Source organism: Phyllobates terribilis, unplaced genomic scaffold, assembly GCF_046119375.1.
Source record: "Phyllobates terribilis strain yellow unplaced genomic scaffold, ASM4611937v1 Scaffold_12__6_contigs__length_324123572, whole genome shotgun sequence".
In the NCBI taxonomy this organism is placed as follows: Eukaryota; Metazoa; Chordata; class Amphibia; order Anura; family Dendrobatidae; genus Phyllobates; species Phyllobates terribilis.
The window spans coordinates 2,976,658-2,992,351 of record NW_027362772.1 but is presented as its reverse complement, the minus strand read 5'-3'; the positions used below and the strand labels follow the sequence as shown (position 1 = coordinate 2,992,351).

At 48.5% G+C, this 15,694-nt stretch overlaps 1 protein-coding gene across 1 annotated transcript; it reads right to left on the bottom strand.

Moving 5' to 3' along the window:
* Nucleotides 1-303: 303 nt before the first annotated feature.
* Nucleotides 304-12,125, bottom strand: LOC141172917 (dynein axonemal heavy chain 12-like). The gene is made up of 5 exons (XM_073657535.1): nt 11,944-12,125; nt 11,531-11,652; nt 10,113-10,395; nt 5,412-5,529; nt 304-889 (listed from the first exon to the last, which is right to left on the bottom strand). Exons 1-4 carry the CDS (start codon nt 12,082-12,084, stop codon nt 5,443-5,445), a joined length of 633 nt encoding a protein of 210 aa, XP_073513636.1. The 5' UTR covers nt 12,085-12,125; the 3' UTR covers nt 304-889; nt 5,412-5,442.
* Nucleotides 12,126-15,694: the final 3,569 nt, after the last annotated feature.

Here is a 15,694-nt window from a genome sequence, read left to right as displayed (position 1 = left end):
GTATCCACCTGACTTCTGCACAACACAACTGATGGTCCCAACCCCATTTATAAGGCAAGAAATCCCACTTATTAAACCTGTCAGGGCACACCTGTGAAGTGAAAACCATTTCCGGTGACTACCTCTTGAAGCTCATCAAGAGAATGCCAAGAGTGTGCAAAGCAGTCATCAAAGCAAAAGGTGGCAACTTTGAAGAACCTAGAATATAAGACATATTTTCAGTTGTTTCACACTTTTTTGTTAAGTATATAATTCCACATGTGTTAATTCATAGTTTTGATGCCTTCAGTGTGAATGTACAATTTTCATAGTCATGAAAATACAGAAAAATCTTTAAATGAGAATGTGTGTCCAAACTTTTGGTCTGTACTATATAATCAAAAGATGTCAGCAGAACATCGGATGGAGTCAGTTTATTATCTGCAATGGAGCAGCTTAACATTGTATGTACCTTTGACATTGCTATGTAGTCCAAACCATCAGAGCAGTTAAAGACCACACACTGCACGGCCAGCGCCTTGGCCAAATCTTTGGTGGTCTCAGTTTTTCCTGTGCCGGCCGGACCTTCTGGAGCTCCACCAAGATTTAGATAAAAAGCACCGATCTACCAATGAAACATGAAAGAACTGGTATGAAATATCAATAATAATTGCTAATAAGTTTCATGCATCATACAAAAGTCAAAAACATTTCTGAGCATAACCCATCACATCATAGCAGAGTCCGCTAGCATCGGTCAGTGAGCGGAGTGATGACCAGGCGTGGGGAGCTGCCCAGGTACTCATAGGCGGACTTCACATTGCAGTTGATGATTCGCACTCTCGCATTCTCATTCTCCCAGTAATAGCGGAGTTGGGCAAGCCACCGGAAGTCTGTTCATGAGAAACTCCTGAGGAATGTAGGAAAAGATAGTCAACCTCTAAGACACTGCAGAATCACAAGGGAGAGTTTCTAAAGGGAAGGCAAATGCACATACATTATAGGACAAAACTCCGAGTCACCGAATTCTGCTTTTTTCATTTAGTCCCATTGCCCACGGTGTATAACATCCGGACTCTCAGCCCCCAGTTTATAAAATCCGGCCTCTCGCCTCCCCCGGTGTATAACATCCACCCCTCGCCCCTAGTTTAGTATAACATCTCTCCCCTCGCCCCCCCCGCCAGTGTATAAAATCCATCCCCTCAACCCCACTGTATAACATCCAACCCCAAGCGCTCCATTGCATAACATCTGGCCCCCAGGGTATAACATCCGGCCCCCAGCCCCGGTGTATAACATCTGTCCCCTCGCTCCCTCCCCCTGGTGTATAACATCCGGCCTCTCGCCCCCCCGGTGTATAATATCCGTCCCCTCGCCCCCCCCCGCCAGTGTATAAAATCCATCCCCTCAACCCCACTGTATAACATCCAACCCCAAGCCCTCCTTTGCATAACATCTGGCCCCCAGGGTATAACATCCGGCCCCCAGCCCCGGTGTATAACATCTGTCCCCTCGCTCCCTCCCCCTGGTGTATAACATCCGGCCTCTCGCCCCCCCGGTGTATAATATCCGTCCCCTCGCCCCCCCCCGCCAGTGTATAAAATCCATCCCCTCAACCCCACTGTATAACATCCAACCCCAAGCCCTTCTTTGCATAATATCCGGCCCCCAGCCCCGGTGTATAACATCTGTCCCCTCGCTCCCTCCCCCTTGTGTATAACATCTGGCCTCTCGCCCCCCCGGTGTATAATATCCGTCCCCTCGCCCCGGTGTATAATATCCGTCCCCCCGCCCCTGGTGTATAATATCCGTCCCCTCGCCCCTGGTGTATAATATCCGTCCCCTCACCCCTGGTGTATAATATCCGTCCCCTCGCACCTGGTGTATAATATCTGTCCCCTCACCCCTGGTGTATAATATCCGTCCCCTCGCCCCTGGTGTATAATATCCGTCCCCTCGCCCCTGGTGTATAATATCCGTCCCCACGCCCCCCGGTGTATAATATCTGTCCCCTCACCCCGGTATATAATATCCGTCCCCTCACCCCTGGTGTATAATATCCGTCCCCTCGCACCTGGTGTATAATATCTGTCCCCTCGCCCCTGGTGTATAATATCCGTCCCCTCACCCCTGGTGTATAATATCCGTCCCCTCGCACCTGGTGTATAATATCCGTCCCCTCGCCCCTGGTGTATAATATCCGTCCCCCCGCCCCTGGTGTATAATATCCGTCCCCTCGCCCCTGGTGTATAATATCCGTCCCCTCGCCCCTGGTGTATAATATCCGTCCCCTCGCCCCTGGTGTATAATATCCGTCCCCACGCCCCCCGGTGTATAATATCCATCCCCTCACCCCGGTATATAATATCCGTCCCCTTGCTCCTCAGTGTATAACATCCAGCCCTCGGACAGTATAACATCTAGCCCCTCGTACCCCTAGGGTATAACATCTGGCCCCTCGGCCTTGTATAACATTAAGACTCTCGCCCCCCACCAGTGTATAACATCAATCCCCACGCCCCCGGTGTATAACATCCGCCCTCCCATGCGGTGTGCTGTTACTAACATATGACAGAACGGCTGGTGGTGCAGAGCTCTCTGATACCAGCGCGGTCCTGTAATAGGAGCCACCAGGGTAACAAGTCTGGATATTACATTTCTTCCCTCCTAAATCTTCCCCCATCACATGTGAGTGATATTATTAAGGAGTGGAAGGAACTGCAGCAACTCAGGAGACCCCAGAACATTACAGAGCGGGGTCACTGAGTGCTGAGGAGCAGAGGGCAGAACGCTCTCCTGACTCCATAACTGCAGAGTCCAGATCTACTTTGGTAACAACATCACCACAAACACTGCGCCCCCGCCTGGAGCTTTATGGCCGAGCAGCTGCATGCAGCCTTACATCACTAAGCACGATGCCGAGCGTCGGATGGAGTGGTGTGAAGCCGCCACCACAGGACTCTGGAGGAGACCTGTTCTGTGCAGTGACGGATCACACTTCTCTATCTGGCATCTGATGGACGAGTCTGGATTTGGTGAATGCCAGGAGAACGTTACCCTATTAACTGCATTGTGCCCGCTGGGCAGTTTGGTGGTGGAGGTATGGCCTTGTTTTTAGGGGGTGGTCTAGGCCCCTTAGTTCCAGTGAAAAGATATCTTAATGCTTCAGCACAAGACATTTTAAACAATTGTAGCTTCCAACCCTAAGGGAATAGAAGAGCAGAACTGTTTCCCACACGTTCTCAACCTCAACCCCACTAAACACCTTTAGGATGATTAATTAGAACAAATACTGGAGAATGGCAGCATAAATATGTCACCGCCACATAGGGAAGAACAATGTCAGGCACACATCAATTACATTGCCATATGTCTGCTCAGGCTTAGAATGGCTGACCACTCGGAGAATGACATAATACCTACAAAGAAACCGAACAAAAGGTCATTAAAGGAATTGCCATAAAACCCCTTTATTAGTCCATCCATGGTTATAGAACGACACTGCACAGAGGAGGGCACACACACCATTGATAGAAAATATTACAAACCGCACCTAGGCCATCCAAACCACTGACTATAAAGAAGATCAATTGTGGCAATGAGTCATATACAGGGGATGCCGACACCTACAGATGCCAAAACATTCCTATATAGGGACCACCATCTCAATATGCAGAAATGACTACTGCCCCATAGACGTCATTGTAAGTACACCCCAAGATTGCTTTACTGTGACAAGATCAATTGTGTCCTATGAAAACTCAAAGAAAAGAGGGGGGAACATAACATAGATATGGAAAGAACATAGGAATATGGTGAAATGTATGAAGGTGCTCGGCATACTGAGCTGTGATATCTGTAGAGGGACGGACTCCATATTAACATCCTGGATATGGATTAGAATAGGAGGCCATAAAAGCCCCTGTAGGTGTAATGTGGAGGGGGCACAATACCTTTCTCCATGTAGTGTATAATAAATAGAACATGGTATTGGAAAGTTTGCTGCCAGCCATGATGTTTGCACAAACCTGTTTCGATCATTTCCCTGACCACGTCACGAGCGTGCCCCTTTATGGTGACGAGAGCCCCCAATGTGCTGCGAGTCTGCTGGGACAATTTGCCTCCTCGCAAATTGCTCCAAATACCCAGATGTACCTCTATAAAACCCTGCTACAAACAGCATGGAAAACTCAATGCAGATGGATTAATTTTATGCTGGTATTATGGGAAATCCCATACAATGTCTTCCCTTATTGGTAGATATGACGAGAGTAGAGATGAGCGAATGGATTTGCAGGACTCTGGTCCAACAGTCCGGTCAGTATTCCACGGCCGCAGGACCGGAGCCCCGTGAACCGGCATCTCCGGCTCCTCTTTTGATGTCGATGTCATAGTTGTGGTGTGAGGCACAAATGACATCACGCCTGGCCGGCTAATCAAAAGAGGAGCCAGGGATGCCGGCATGTAAGAGGCGGTTAGCAAGGCTCCCATCCAACAGCCACAGAATACTAACCTGCTCTCTTAGACCAAGGTCCTGCAAATTTAGTTGCGCATCTCTAGACAAGATGCATGAATCAATGCAAAATCCCAACAATACTATGGAGCCTTTTGGGTACCTTCAAGATATTGAGCCGCTGTACAACTGCAACCCCCAGGAGAAGACCCCTGGGCAAGAACACTACATGGGCTCTTTGCAGTCTAATAACGTACTGTGAAATAAGCTGCTTGCATCTTTGGATGTGAATGTGGGTCCCCTTACCTCTGTTGCACCAATGGTATATCCCCCCCTGGAAACTCCTATAAGCTGCGTCTCTGGGTATGACAGTCTATTAGCAGGAGAACTCATGAAGTCTGTCTATGAATGTATATATATGTATTTCTCCCAGAAAATTATTACAATTACACGTTTTGTTGTTCACATGTTTATTTCATTTGTGTATATTGAAACAACACAAAAAGAAGATATTAGTCAACAATTTTGGTTCTCAAGTCCTCAGACAGTTCTCTTCTCCTCTTTCTGTTCTCCCTGCTTAGTGTGGCACGTAACAACGCAAAGACTGAGTCAACTTTTCCCCTTTGTATCAGGTTTCAGGTGTGATTTTCATATTGCCCGCACCTTTTACTTGCCACAGGTGAGTTTGAACGAGCATCACATGCTTGAAACAAAATTGTTTACCCACAATTTTGGAAAGATGCCAACAATTTTGTCCGACCCATTTATGGGGTTTTGTGTGAAATTATATCCAATTGCCTTTTTTTGTGTTGTTCCAATACATACAAAGGAAATAAACATGTGTATAACAGAAAATACACATGCAATTTTTTATGGAAAAATACTTCATTTTCTGGAACAACTTCAAGGGTGCCAACACTTCCGGCCATGACTGTTTATAGTGAAGCAACCTTGATCAGTAAAGGAGCTTATGCCGTACCTCCGGGCCACTGCCGATAGCTTCATGCACTTCACTTGTCCAGAACATGAGACACACAGAGCACGACCTGTCCCGGCCATTCCCTCACCCAGTCTTTTCTTGCAGTCGCAGGGTATGCCTTTTAAAAAAGAAAGTTAAATTACGTTGACAGAAGCATTTAAGAGAGGGACAACCTTACTAGTATTATCTAGCAAATTCATTTCTAACGATTGCAGGTAGAAGATCTGCTACCTGGCTCTATTGCAAGAGATACATCATCCACAAATCATTCACTGCCGCCAAATAATCGTATACAAATATAAAAGAACTAGATGGTGGCCCGATTCTAATGCATCGGGTATTCTAGAATAGGTATGCGGCCGACCGGGTGCAATCAGCAGAGCTGTGTTTAAATTTGGCGCCAAAATCGCTGATTGGTCGCGTTCGGCAACCGCGACCAATCAGCAAAGCGGTGTTTAAATTTGGCGGCAATATCGATGATTGGTCGCGGGCGGCGGCCACGACCAATCAGCGAACCGTGTTAGTGAGGACTGGAGAGCGTGTTTAAATTTGGCACCAAAATCGCTGATTAGTCGCGACCAATCAGCCGAGCGGTGTTTAAATTTGGCGCCAATACTGCTGACTGGTCATGGCCGCCGACCGCGACCAATCAGCAGAGCGATGCAGAGCGGGGTTTAAATTCGGCGCCAAAATCACAGATTGGTCGCCGGCTGTGACCAAACAGCAGAGCATTCTTTAAATTTGGCGCCAAAATCGCTGATTGGTCGAGGCCGGCGACAGCGAACAATCAGCAGAGCGTTGTTTAAATTTGGCGCCAATCTCGCTGATTGGTCGCGGATGGCGGCCGCGACCAATCATCAGTGCGGTGTTTAAATTTGGCACCAAAATCGCTGATTAGTCGCGGCTGGCGGCTGCGACCAATCAGCAGAGCAGGGTTTAAATTTGGCACCAATAATGCTGATGGGTCTTTGCCGGCGACCGCGACCAATCAGCACAGCGGGGTTTACATTTGGCCCCAATGCTGCTGATTGGTCTCGGCCGGCGACCGTGACCAATCAGCAGAGCGTTGTTTAAATTTGGCACCAAAAACGCAGATTGGTCGCGGCCGGTGGTTGCGACCAATCAGCAGAGTGAGGTTTAAATTTGGCGCCAATACTGCTGACTGGTCACGGCCGACAACCGCGACCAATCAGCAGAGCGTTGTTTAAATTTTGCGCCAATACTGCTGATTGATCTCGGCCAGCGACCGCGATCAATCAGCAGAGCGTTGCTTAAATTTGGCGCCAATCTCGTTGATTGGACGCGTCCGGCGTCCGCGTCCAATCAGCACAGCAGTGTTTAAATGTGGCGGCAAGATCGGTGAATGGTCGCGGCCGCTATTTAAATGTGGCGCCCAAATCGGTGATTGGTTGCGGGCAGCGGACGCGACCAATCAGCAGAGCGGTGTTTAACTTTAGCGCCAAGATCACTGATTGGTCGGGTGTGGAGAGCGCGACCAATCAGCGAATCGTATTGGTGAGGAGCGGGGAGCGGAATCGTATTAGAGAGGACAGGGGAGCGCCCCTGCCTGTGCGGCTACTTCCGCTGCGAGAACCCGGGACATGAGCGGGGGCGCTCGGAGCAGAAGTATCCCGACCCGCAGCGCCGCTCCCCGTTCCTCCCTTCACACCCTAGCCGCTGATGTCCCCACAGTATCCGCAGGGTGTTACAAAGGTCCGGACATTTGTGTTCAAAATCGCTGATTGGTCGCTGGCGCTGCCCGCGACCAATCACCGATTTGGGCGCCAATTTTAAATATCGGCCGCGACCAATCACCGATCTTGGCTCCACATTTAAACACCGCTGTGCTGATTGGTCGCCGACGCTGGGCGCGACCAATCACCGATTTTGGCGCCACATTTAAATTTAAATAGCGGCCGCGACCAATTGGATGTCAGCGCCGCTCCCCGGTCCTCCCTTCACACCCTAGCCGCATGGATGTCAGCGCCGCTGCCTGTGCGGATAGTTCCGCTGCAAGAACCCGGGACATGAGCGGGCGCTCGCAGCAGAAGTATCCGGACTCACAGCGCCGCTCCCCGGTCCTCCCTTCACACCCTAGCCACTGATGTCCCCACAGTATCCGCATGGTGTTACAAAGGTCAGGACATCTGTGTTAAAAATCGCTGATTGGTCGCTGGCGCTGGCCGCGACCAATCACCGATCTTGGCGGCAAATTCAAACACCGCTGTGCTGATTGGTCGCCGACGCTGTGCGCGACCAATCACCAATTTTGGCGGCACATTTAAATAGCGTCCGCGACCAATCAGTACAGCGGTGTTTAAATGTTGAGCCAAGATCGGTGATTGGTCGCGGCCGATATTTAAATTTGGCGCCTAAATCGGTGATTGGTCGGCGGCAGCGTCAGCGACCAATCAGCCATTTTTAACACAAATGTCCGGACCTTTGTAACACCATGCGGATACTGTGGGGACATCAGCGGCTAGGGTGTGAAGGGAGGACCGGGGAGCGGCGCTGCGGGTCGGGATACTTCTGCTGCGAGCGCCCGCTCATGTCCCGGGTTCTCGGAGCGGAAGTATCCGCACAGGCAGCGACGCTGACATCCATGCGGCTAGGGCGTGAAGGGAGCACCGGGGAGCGGCGCTGACATCCAATTGGTCGCGGCCGCTATTTAAATGTGCCGCACAAATCGGTGATTGGTCGCCGACTTTGCCCGCAACCAATCACTGATCTTGCGGCCAAAGTTAAACACTACGGTGCTAATTGGTCGCGGACGCTGACAGCGACCAATCACCGATTTGGGCGCCACATTCAAATATCGGCCGCGACCAATCACCGATCTTGGCTCCACATTTAAACACCGCTGTGCTGATTGGTCGCCGACGCTGGGTGCGACCAATCACCGATTTTGGTGCCACATTTAAATAGCGTCCGCGACCAATCCGCACAGCGGTGTTTAAATGTGGAGCCAAGATCGGTGATTGGTCGCGGCCGATATTTGAATGTGGCGCCAAAATCGGTGATTGGTCGCTGTCAGCGTCCGCGACCAATCAGCACCGTAGTGTTTAACTTTTGCGGCAAGATCCGTGATTGGTTGTGGGCCAAGACCGCGACCAATCACCGATTTGTGCGGCACTTTTAAATAGCGTCCGCGACCAATTGGATGTCAGCGCCGCTCCCCGTTCCTCCCTTCACACCCTAGCCGCATGGATGTCAGCGGCGCTGCCTGTGCGGATACTTCCGCTCCGAGAACCCGGGACATGAGCGGGCGCTCGGAGCAGAAGTATCCCGACCCGCAGCGCCGCTCCCCGGTCCTCCCTTCACACCCTAGCCGCTGATGTCCCCACAGTATCCGCATGGTGTTACAAAGCTCCGGACATTTGTGTTAAAAATCGCTGATTGGTCACTGGCGCTGCCCGCGACCAATCACCGATTTGGGCGCCAAATTTAAATATCGGCCGCGACCAATCACCGATCTTGGCTCCACATTTAAACACCGCTGTGCTGATTGGTCGCGGCTGATATTTAAATTTGGCGCCCAAATCGGTGATTGGTCGCGGGCAGCACCAGCGACCAATCAGCGATTTTTAACACAAATGTCCGGAGCTTTGTAACACCATGCGGATACAGTGGGGACATCAGCGGCTAGGGTGTGAAGGGATGACCGGGGAGCGGCGCTGCGAGTCCAGATACTTCTGCTGCGAGCGCCCGCTCATGTCCCGGGTTCTCGGAGCGGAAGTATCCGCACAGGCAGCGCCGCTGACATCCATGCGGCTAGGGTGTGAAAGGAGGACCGGGGAGCGGCGCTGACATCCATGCGGCTAGGGTGTGAAGGGAGGACCGGGGAGTGGCGCTGACATCCAATTGGTCACGGACGCTATTTAAAAGTGCCGCACAAATCGGTGATTGGTCGCTGTCTTGGCCCGCGACCAATGACTGATCTTGGCGCCAAAGTTAAACACTATTGTGCTGATTGGTCGCGGACGCTGACCGCGACCAATCACCGATTTGGGCGCCAAATTGAAATATCGGCCGCGACCAATCACCACAGCGGTGTTTAAATGTGGAGCCAAGATCGGTGATTGGTCGCGGGCAGCGTCGGCGACCAATCAGCACAGCGGTGTTTAAGTTTTGCGCTAAGATCAGTGATTGGTCGGGTCCGAAGACCGCGATCAATCATCGAATCGTCTTGGTGAGGACCGGGGAGCGGCGCTGCCTGTGCGGCTACTTCCGCTGCGAGAACCCGGGACATAGCGGGCGCTCACAGCAGAAGTATCCCGACCCGCAGCGCCGCTCCCCGGTCCTCCCTTCCGCATGGAGGTCAGCGACGCCAGCGGTCCTTCCGCTGCTACCGGCCGGGAGATGAGCGCCTCGCGGCGCTCATCTTCCGGCTGCATCTCCATCCCGCAGATGGGTCCGTCGGTCGGGTTCCTTCTGCTGTTGCCGGCCGGGAGATGAGCGCCTTGCGCCGGTCATCTCCCGGCTGCATCGCCGCTCAGCTCCGTCACGCAGATGAGCCGCTAACGGCCGCCATCTTTTTTTAGAAATCCCCCGGCGCTGATTGGCCGCTGCCGGACCAATGAGCGACGCGGGATTTCCTGGACAGACAGACACACAGACAGACAGACAGACGGGATAAGACGATTATATATATAGACTAGATTAGTTCCAATTAATGCTTTTGGTCTGTAGGTAGATCCGTACCATTCGTGACCGAGCAATAACATCATGCACGCTCCTTAACATGACATCTTCCCCTTGGATGAGCCACTTCTCCACGGCCCCCCGAGCCTCGGAGGTGGAGATGGTCTGGATGAGCTCTACGCGTTCCCCCTCGGTGCTGTACATGGCTTTGATGTCCAGGTTAGGAAGGAGCTCCAGCTTTGCGATGCCTTCAAAGCCCTTCTTTAGATGTGGTTGGACCCGCAGAGGATCTTTAGTCTCAGAGAGAATTTCTAGCATTTCGTCGTTGGACAGGAAGAAAAAGCTAAAGCGAAAATGCACAATATGATAAAGATGTCATTAAAGTATTGGGTCAGGCGCCATTTGTATTAGTGTCTATGTGAGAAAATAGAAAAGCAAAGCTTTAAAGTAAAGATTCAGTCCCCATACACATTGGATTAAAATAGTTTAAACCTGACGATTGCAGCAGGACCGGCCTACCCACTGATGTGTATGGGGGTCTCCTGACTCTCCCCCGATAGAGGATGTCAGGGCCAGAAGGATCGGGCAGATGGGATTTCAATACCCGGTCTTTTGGTTCTCAGGGGAGATAACCCGCTGCCGGAGGTGTCCAGTACCGACTTTCTCCTCTCTCCCCATTAAAACCACATGACTGTTCAGCAGAATAGGTGGGAGTCAGGAGAAATAGCCAAATAACCATTCAGACCACGGGTATCTCATATGTCATGCGTATGGTTAGCTTAAAGGGGCTATCCAGCTTTGGGAACTTTTTTTTATTTAACTGAAATGTGTATTCCCATCTCCAGGATTCTACCCCAATATGTAGTATGCGTAATAATAATAATATTAGCAAATACCTCCAATTAGAAGTTTAGTATAGTTCTTCTGATTTGTTTTGTCGCTTACCCCATGTGCAGGGCATTGCAGTAGCTTAGGTTACGACCACTAGCAAATAACTGTCACTATATGAGTGGTCGTAACCATGGATACCGAAGCTACTGCAATGCCTTGCACATGGGGAAAGCGACATAGTGAATCAGAAGAACTATACTACACTTCTAATTGGAGGTATTTGCTAATATTATTATTATTACTATGCCTACTACATATTGGGATAGGATCTTGGAGATGGGAATACCCATTTAATTGCGAGTATTTGCGACAATTCAGTTTCATTAAAAATGTTGCACCGTTAGGCTTTTTGTTTCCTGCACATTCAGCTTTGATGTGATCTGTGGTCATAAATCGGCTAAGAGGAGCTGAAAAAAGACAGATTAAAAATAAGTCCAATAGCCAGCGCAACACAGAGCCAATAGAAGGCAAACAGTGCAAAATTATTAATGAAATCCAATTACAAAAATGATTTCAATGCATTTAAATAAGAAAAAAAAATATTTAAGGAATATATACAATCATTGCAACAAGTGAAAGGACTATACCGTGGGAAAAAAAGCCTCTTCTTCTCCAGATAGGCATTCAGCCCTTTCATGATTTTATCCAGAAGCACATTGCTGTCCTGAAGTTTCTCCAGAAGTCCGGTCAGAGAAGTGGCGCTTAAAACCTAAAACAAAGTAGATAGCCCATAAGTAAGATTCCATTATATAGTTATAGAGACTGAAAAAAGGTCACATTCATTGACTATTGTGCCAATAGTTTATATTAAAAGAAAAATTAGAACCTATTTGGATAGAAAATAGAAGATGCGGGAGGCTGGAGTCCAGGCAGTGCGGAGCCCCATAACCCGGGATCCTTGTGATGGAAGCATCAGGACACGGACTCTTGGAAAACATCAATCCTGGATGCAAGATGACCGTGCTTTCTTGTATCAGTCCACCATGAAGCATCCATTTACCTTCGGGTCTTTAACGCAATGTTTCATGATCTCTCTCCAGTTTCTGTCCACAGTCTGGAATAAGCGTCCTTCTTCAGGCATTTGCTGCATGATGTCCTCAGAAGAGAAGATTAAAGCCACTGGGTCGGCACCTTCAGCCATTCATCAATGGTTTCCTGGATCCTTATCAGTCGTTCCTCCCATTGCTTAAAGGAGGAGAGCAAAAAGTTAATTACACATAAAATGAAAAGGATAGAAAAAAAATGCTATCATTTTAGAAGATAAATTATCAATGGATATGAATTCTGAATTGTTGGACATTTGTAGGGAAAGTTTGGTGAGACTCCTTGATACCATCCCCTTTACATGTAAGCTGGAGCCGCATGTAACTTTAGCCTCGGAGATCCTAATGAAACCTTAGCTTCTGCTAATAAGCAAGTGAAGATTTTAAGCTGAGTGACAACATTTACTGTGGGTGGGAACTCCTTAATCCCTTCAGGACCGGATAATTTTTTGTTTTGCATTTTTTCCTTCCCTTCTTCAAAAACCCATACATTTTTTAATTTTTCCATTGATATAGCTGCAAGAGGCTATGTAATGTGCTGTAGCTTAACCCCTTCCCAACATATGACATACTGTTAAGCCATATGCCATGTTCCTGCAGATGTGCAAAATTTGGACCTGGGCCCCCACCAGCATGTTGGTCAGATGTATGGGCCCTTGTAGCATTCTAGATCCGATAATGATGCGCGTGTTCGTCCCTGCCTTGGATGTTTCCCATTGTAGCCCCATCCTATAATAATGTCTCTCATTCTAGGCCCCTTCCTGGTATAATGTTCCCCATCCTGCGCCCCTTCCTGTTATAATATCCCTGATCCTGGGCCTCTTCCTGTTATAATATCCACCTTCTGTGTATAATACCCCCCATCCTGAGCCCCTTTCAGCAATAACGTCCCAATCCTGGGCTCCTTCCTGGTATAATGTCCTTGGTCCTGGGCCTCTTACTGTAATAATGTCCCCCATCCTGGCCCCTTCCTGTAACAATGTCCCCAATCCTGGTACAATGTCCCCCATCCTATAACAATGTCCTCCATCCTGGTATCCTGTCCCCCATCCTAGGCCCCATTCTGGTATAATGACCTCCATCCTTGTGCCCTTCCTGGTGTAATGTCCTTCATCCTGGCCCATGTCATGGTATAATGACCCCCATTCTGGTATAATGCTCCCTATCCTGGGCCCTTTCCTTGTATAATGTTCCCCATCCTGGGCCCCTTCTTTATATAATGCTCCCCATCCTGGGCCCCTTCCTTGTCTAATTCTCCCCACCCTGAGCCCCTTCCTTGTCTAATGCTCCCCATCCTTGGCCCTTTCCTGGTATAATGTTCTGTCGTTCTTTTCTAATACATTAAATAAACAAAAATAAATGATTCTTCTTACCTTCCTGCGCTCCCACGACATGCGGCGTCTTCTTCTGTAGCTGATTTCAGTGTGCCGGCAAGGGCAGCGCATGACGTCACTTCCATGCGTCGCTCGTGACTGGCACGCCGACATCAGCTACTGGCCTTTGATTGGCTGGCGGCATGCATTGCAGCTCAGGGACCCGGCATGTCCCTGCGCAGCAATATACTTCAGCCGAATGTGCGTCCTCAGACTGTGGAAGTGCCATAAATATATGAGATGGGAATACCACTCTGCCACTGTGCGTTCCTTTATGCACTCTTTTTGGCACTCTTTGTGGTAAGAGACTACCTTAAAAAATGTTTTATGTGACATGTATCTGATTATTTGTGGGCAGGAGCATTATTTAGATGGATACCTGATGCATATGGCAAGTGTAAATCCAATGACTATGGAATACTTATGGATTACTTTTTGATATATTATTACACTCATTGGATTGTCTTGATATACTAACCTTATGCTATATTATCTATATTGCTCATGTCCCACTGTGACCATATGCGTGACCATATATGTATACTTTGTAACATATCTTGCTACATTGGTAATCTAATTAGTGTCTTTATACTATCCGTATTATGTCATTTCTCTTTTTACTATGTACGTTTTTTAACTTGATGGAATAAAAATTTATATTTTTTACGCCAATTAACTCTTTCTTCTCCTATGTACCCATGTGTTTCATGAGTTGGCTCAGTTTGGCAAATCTGGGATATATTTCCCCCCGGATATGCCAACTTTACCCCTATAGGGTCTATTTAGTTGTATCACTCTGAGTCTATGTCTGATCCAGAGATACAATAATGAACATGAATCCTTATATATCACGGATCTTGCAGCCGCCTTTACCTGCTTGGACATAAGTGTTACATAGTTACATAGTTTAAAAGGCCGAAAAAAGACAAGCGTCCATCCAGTTCAGCCTATTTCTTGTGCACTGCAGCTATTCCGCAGCGTTGATCCAGGGGAAGGCAAAAAAAAAACATGCAGTATAGGCCAATTTACATCATTGAGGAAAAATTCACTTCCCGACTCCAATCTGGCAGTCAGATTAAATCCCTGGATTAATTAACTATCACTAAGCATAAGATGTAATTTTATTGTTCTCAAGAAAGGCGTCCAGGCCTCTCTTGAACTCATTAAGTGAGTTGGACATCACCACTTCCTCCCCCAGAGAGTTCCAGAGTCTCACGGCTCTGACCGTAAAGAATCCCCTTCTATGCTGGTGCAGGAACCTCCTTTCCTCCAGACGCATAGTGTGCCCCCTCGTCTTTGTCACCATCCTTGGTATAAACAGGTCATGGGAGAGATCTCTGTACAGCCCCCTGATGTATTTATACATGTTTATGAGGTCTCCCCTAAGCCTTCTCTTTTCCAACGTAAATAGGCCTAATTTGGACAACCTCTCTGGGTATTCTAGTCCCTCCATTCCCTTTATTACCTTAGTCGCCCTCCTTTGTACCCTCTCTAGCTCCAATATGTCTTTCCTGAGTACCGGAGCCCAGAACTGTGCACAATATTCTAAGTGCGGCCTTACCAGCGCTTTATACAGAGGAAGAACAATGTTCTCATCATATGCCCCTATTCCTCTTCTGATGCATGCCATGACTCTATTTGCCTTCGCAGCTGCTGCCTGACACTGGGCACTCCAATTTAATTTGCTGTTAACCAAGACGCCCAGGTCCTTCTCCATGTCAGATTTCCCCAACGGTTTCCCATTTAATATGTATGGGTGACTGCTGTTTTTCTTTCCCATGTGCATGACCTTACATTTATCGGCATTGAACCCCATTTGCCATTTTTTGGCCCAACTCCCCAATTTATCTAAATCCTCCTGTAGCTGTGCCCTATCCTCATCTGTATTAACTACGTTACAAAGTTTAGTATCATCTGCAAATATTGCTATTTTACTATGCAACCCTTCCACTAGATCATTAATAAGTATATTAAATAATATAGGGCCCAAGACAGACCCTTGAGGCACCCCGCTAGTCGAGACGCAGTTATAAAAGGAATCCAATTTGTCCGCATTAATCAACTGCAGGGCATCTTGATTGGCAAATAGATTGATCACTTTGGGGTACCAAGTGTTCAGCAACTTTTCTTCTGTCTTGGCACAAGCCAAGGATACGCTGTTCCTCAGGGATTCACATTCTACAGGACCCCTGGACCCGACAAAGAATAAAGCACTTTATCATATTAAACCTGACAGGGCACACCTGTGAGGTGAAGACCATTTCCGGTGACTACCTCTAGAAGCTCATCAAGAGAACGCCAAGAGTGTGCAAAGCAGTCATCAAAGCAAAAGGGG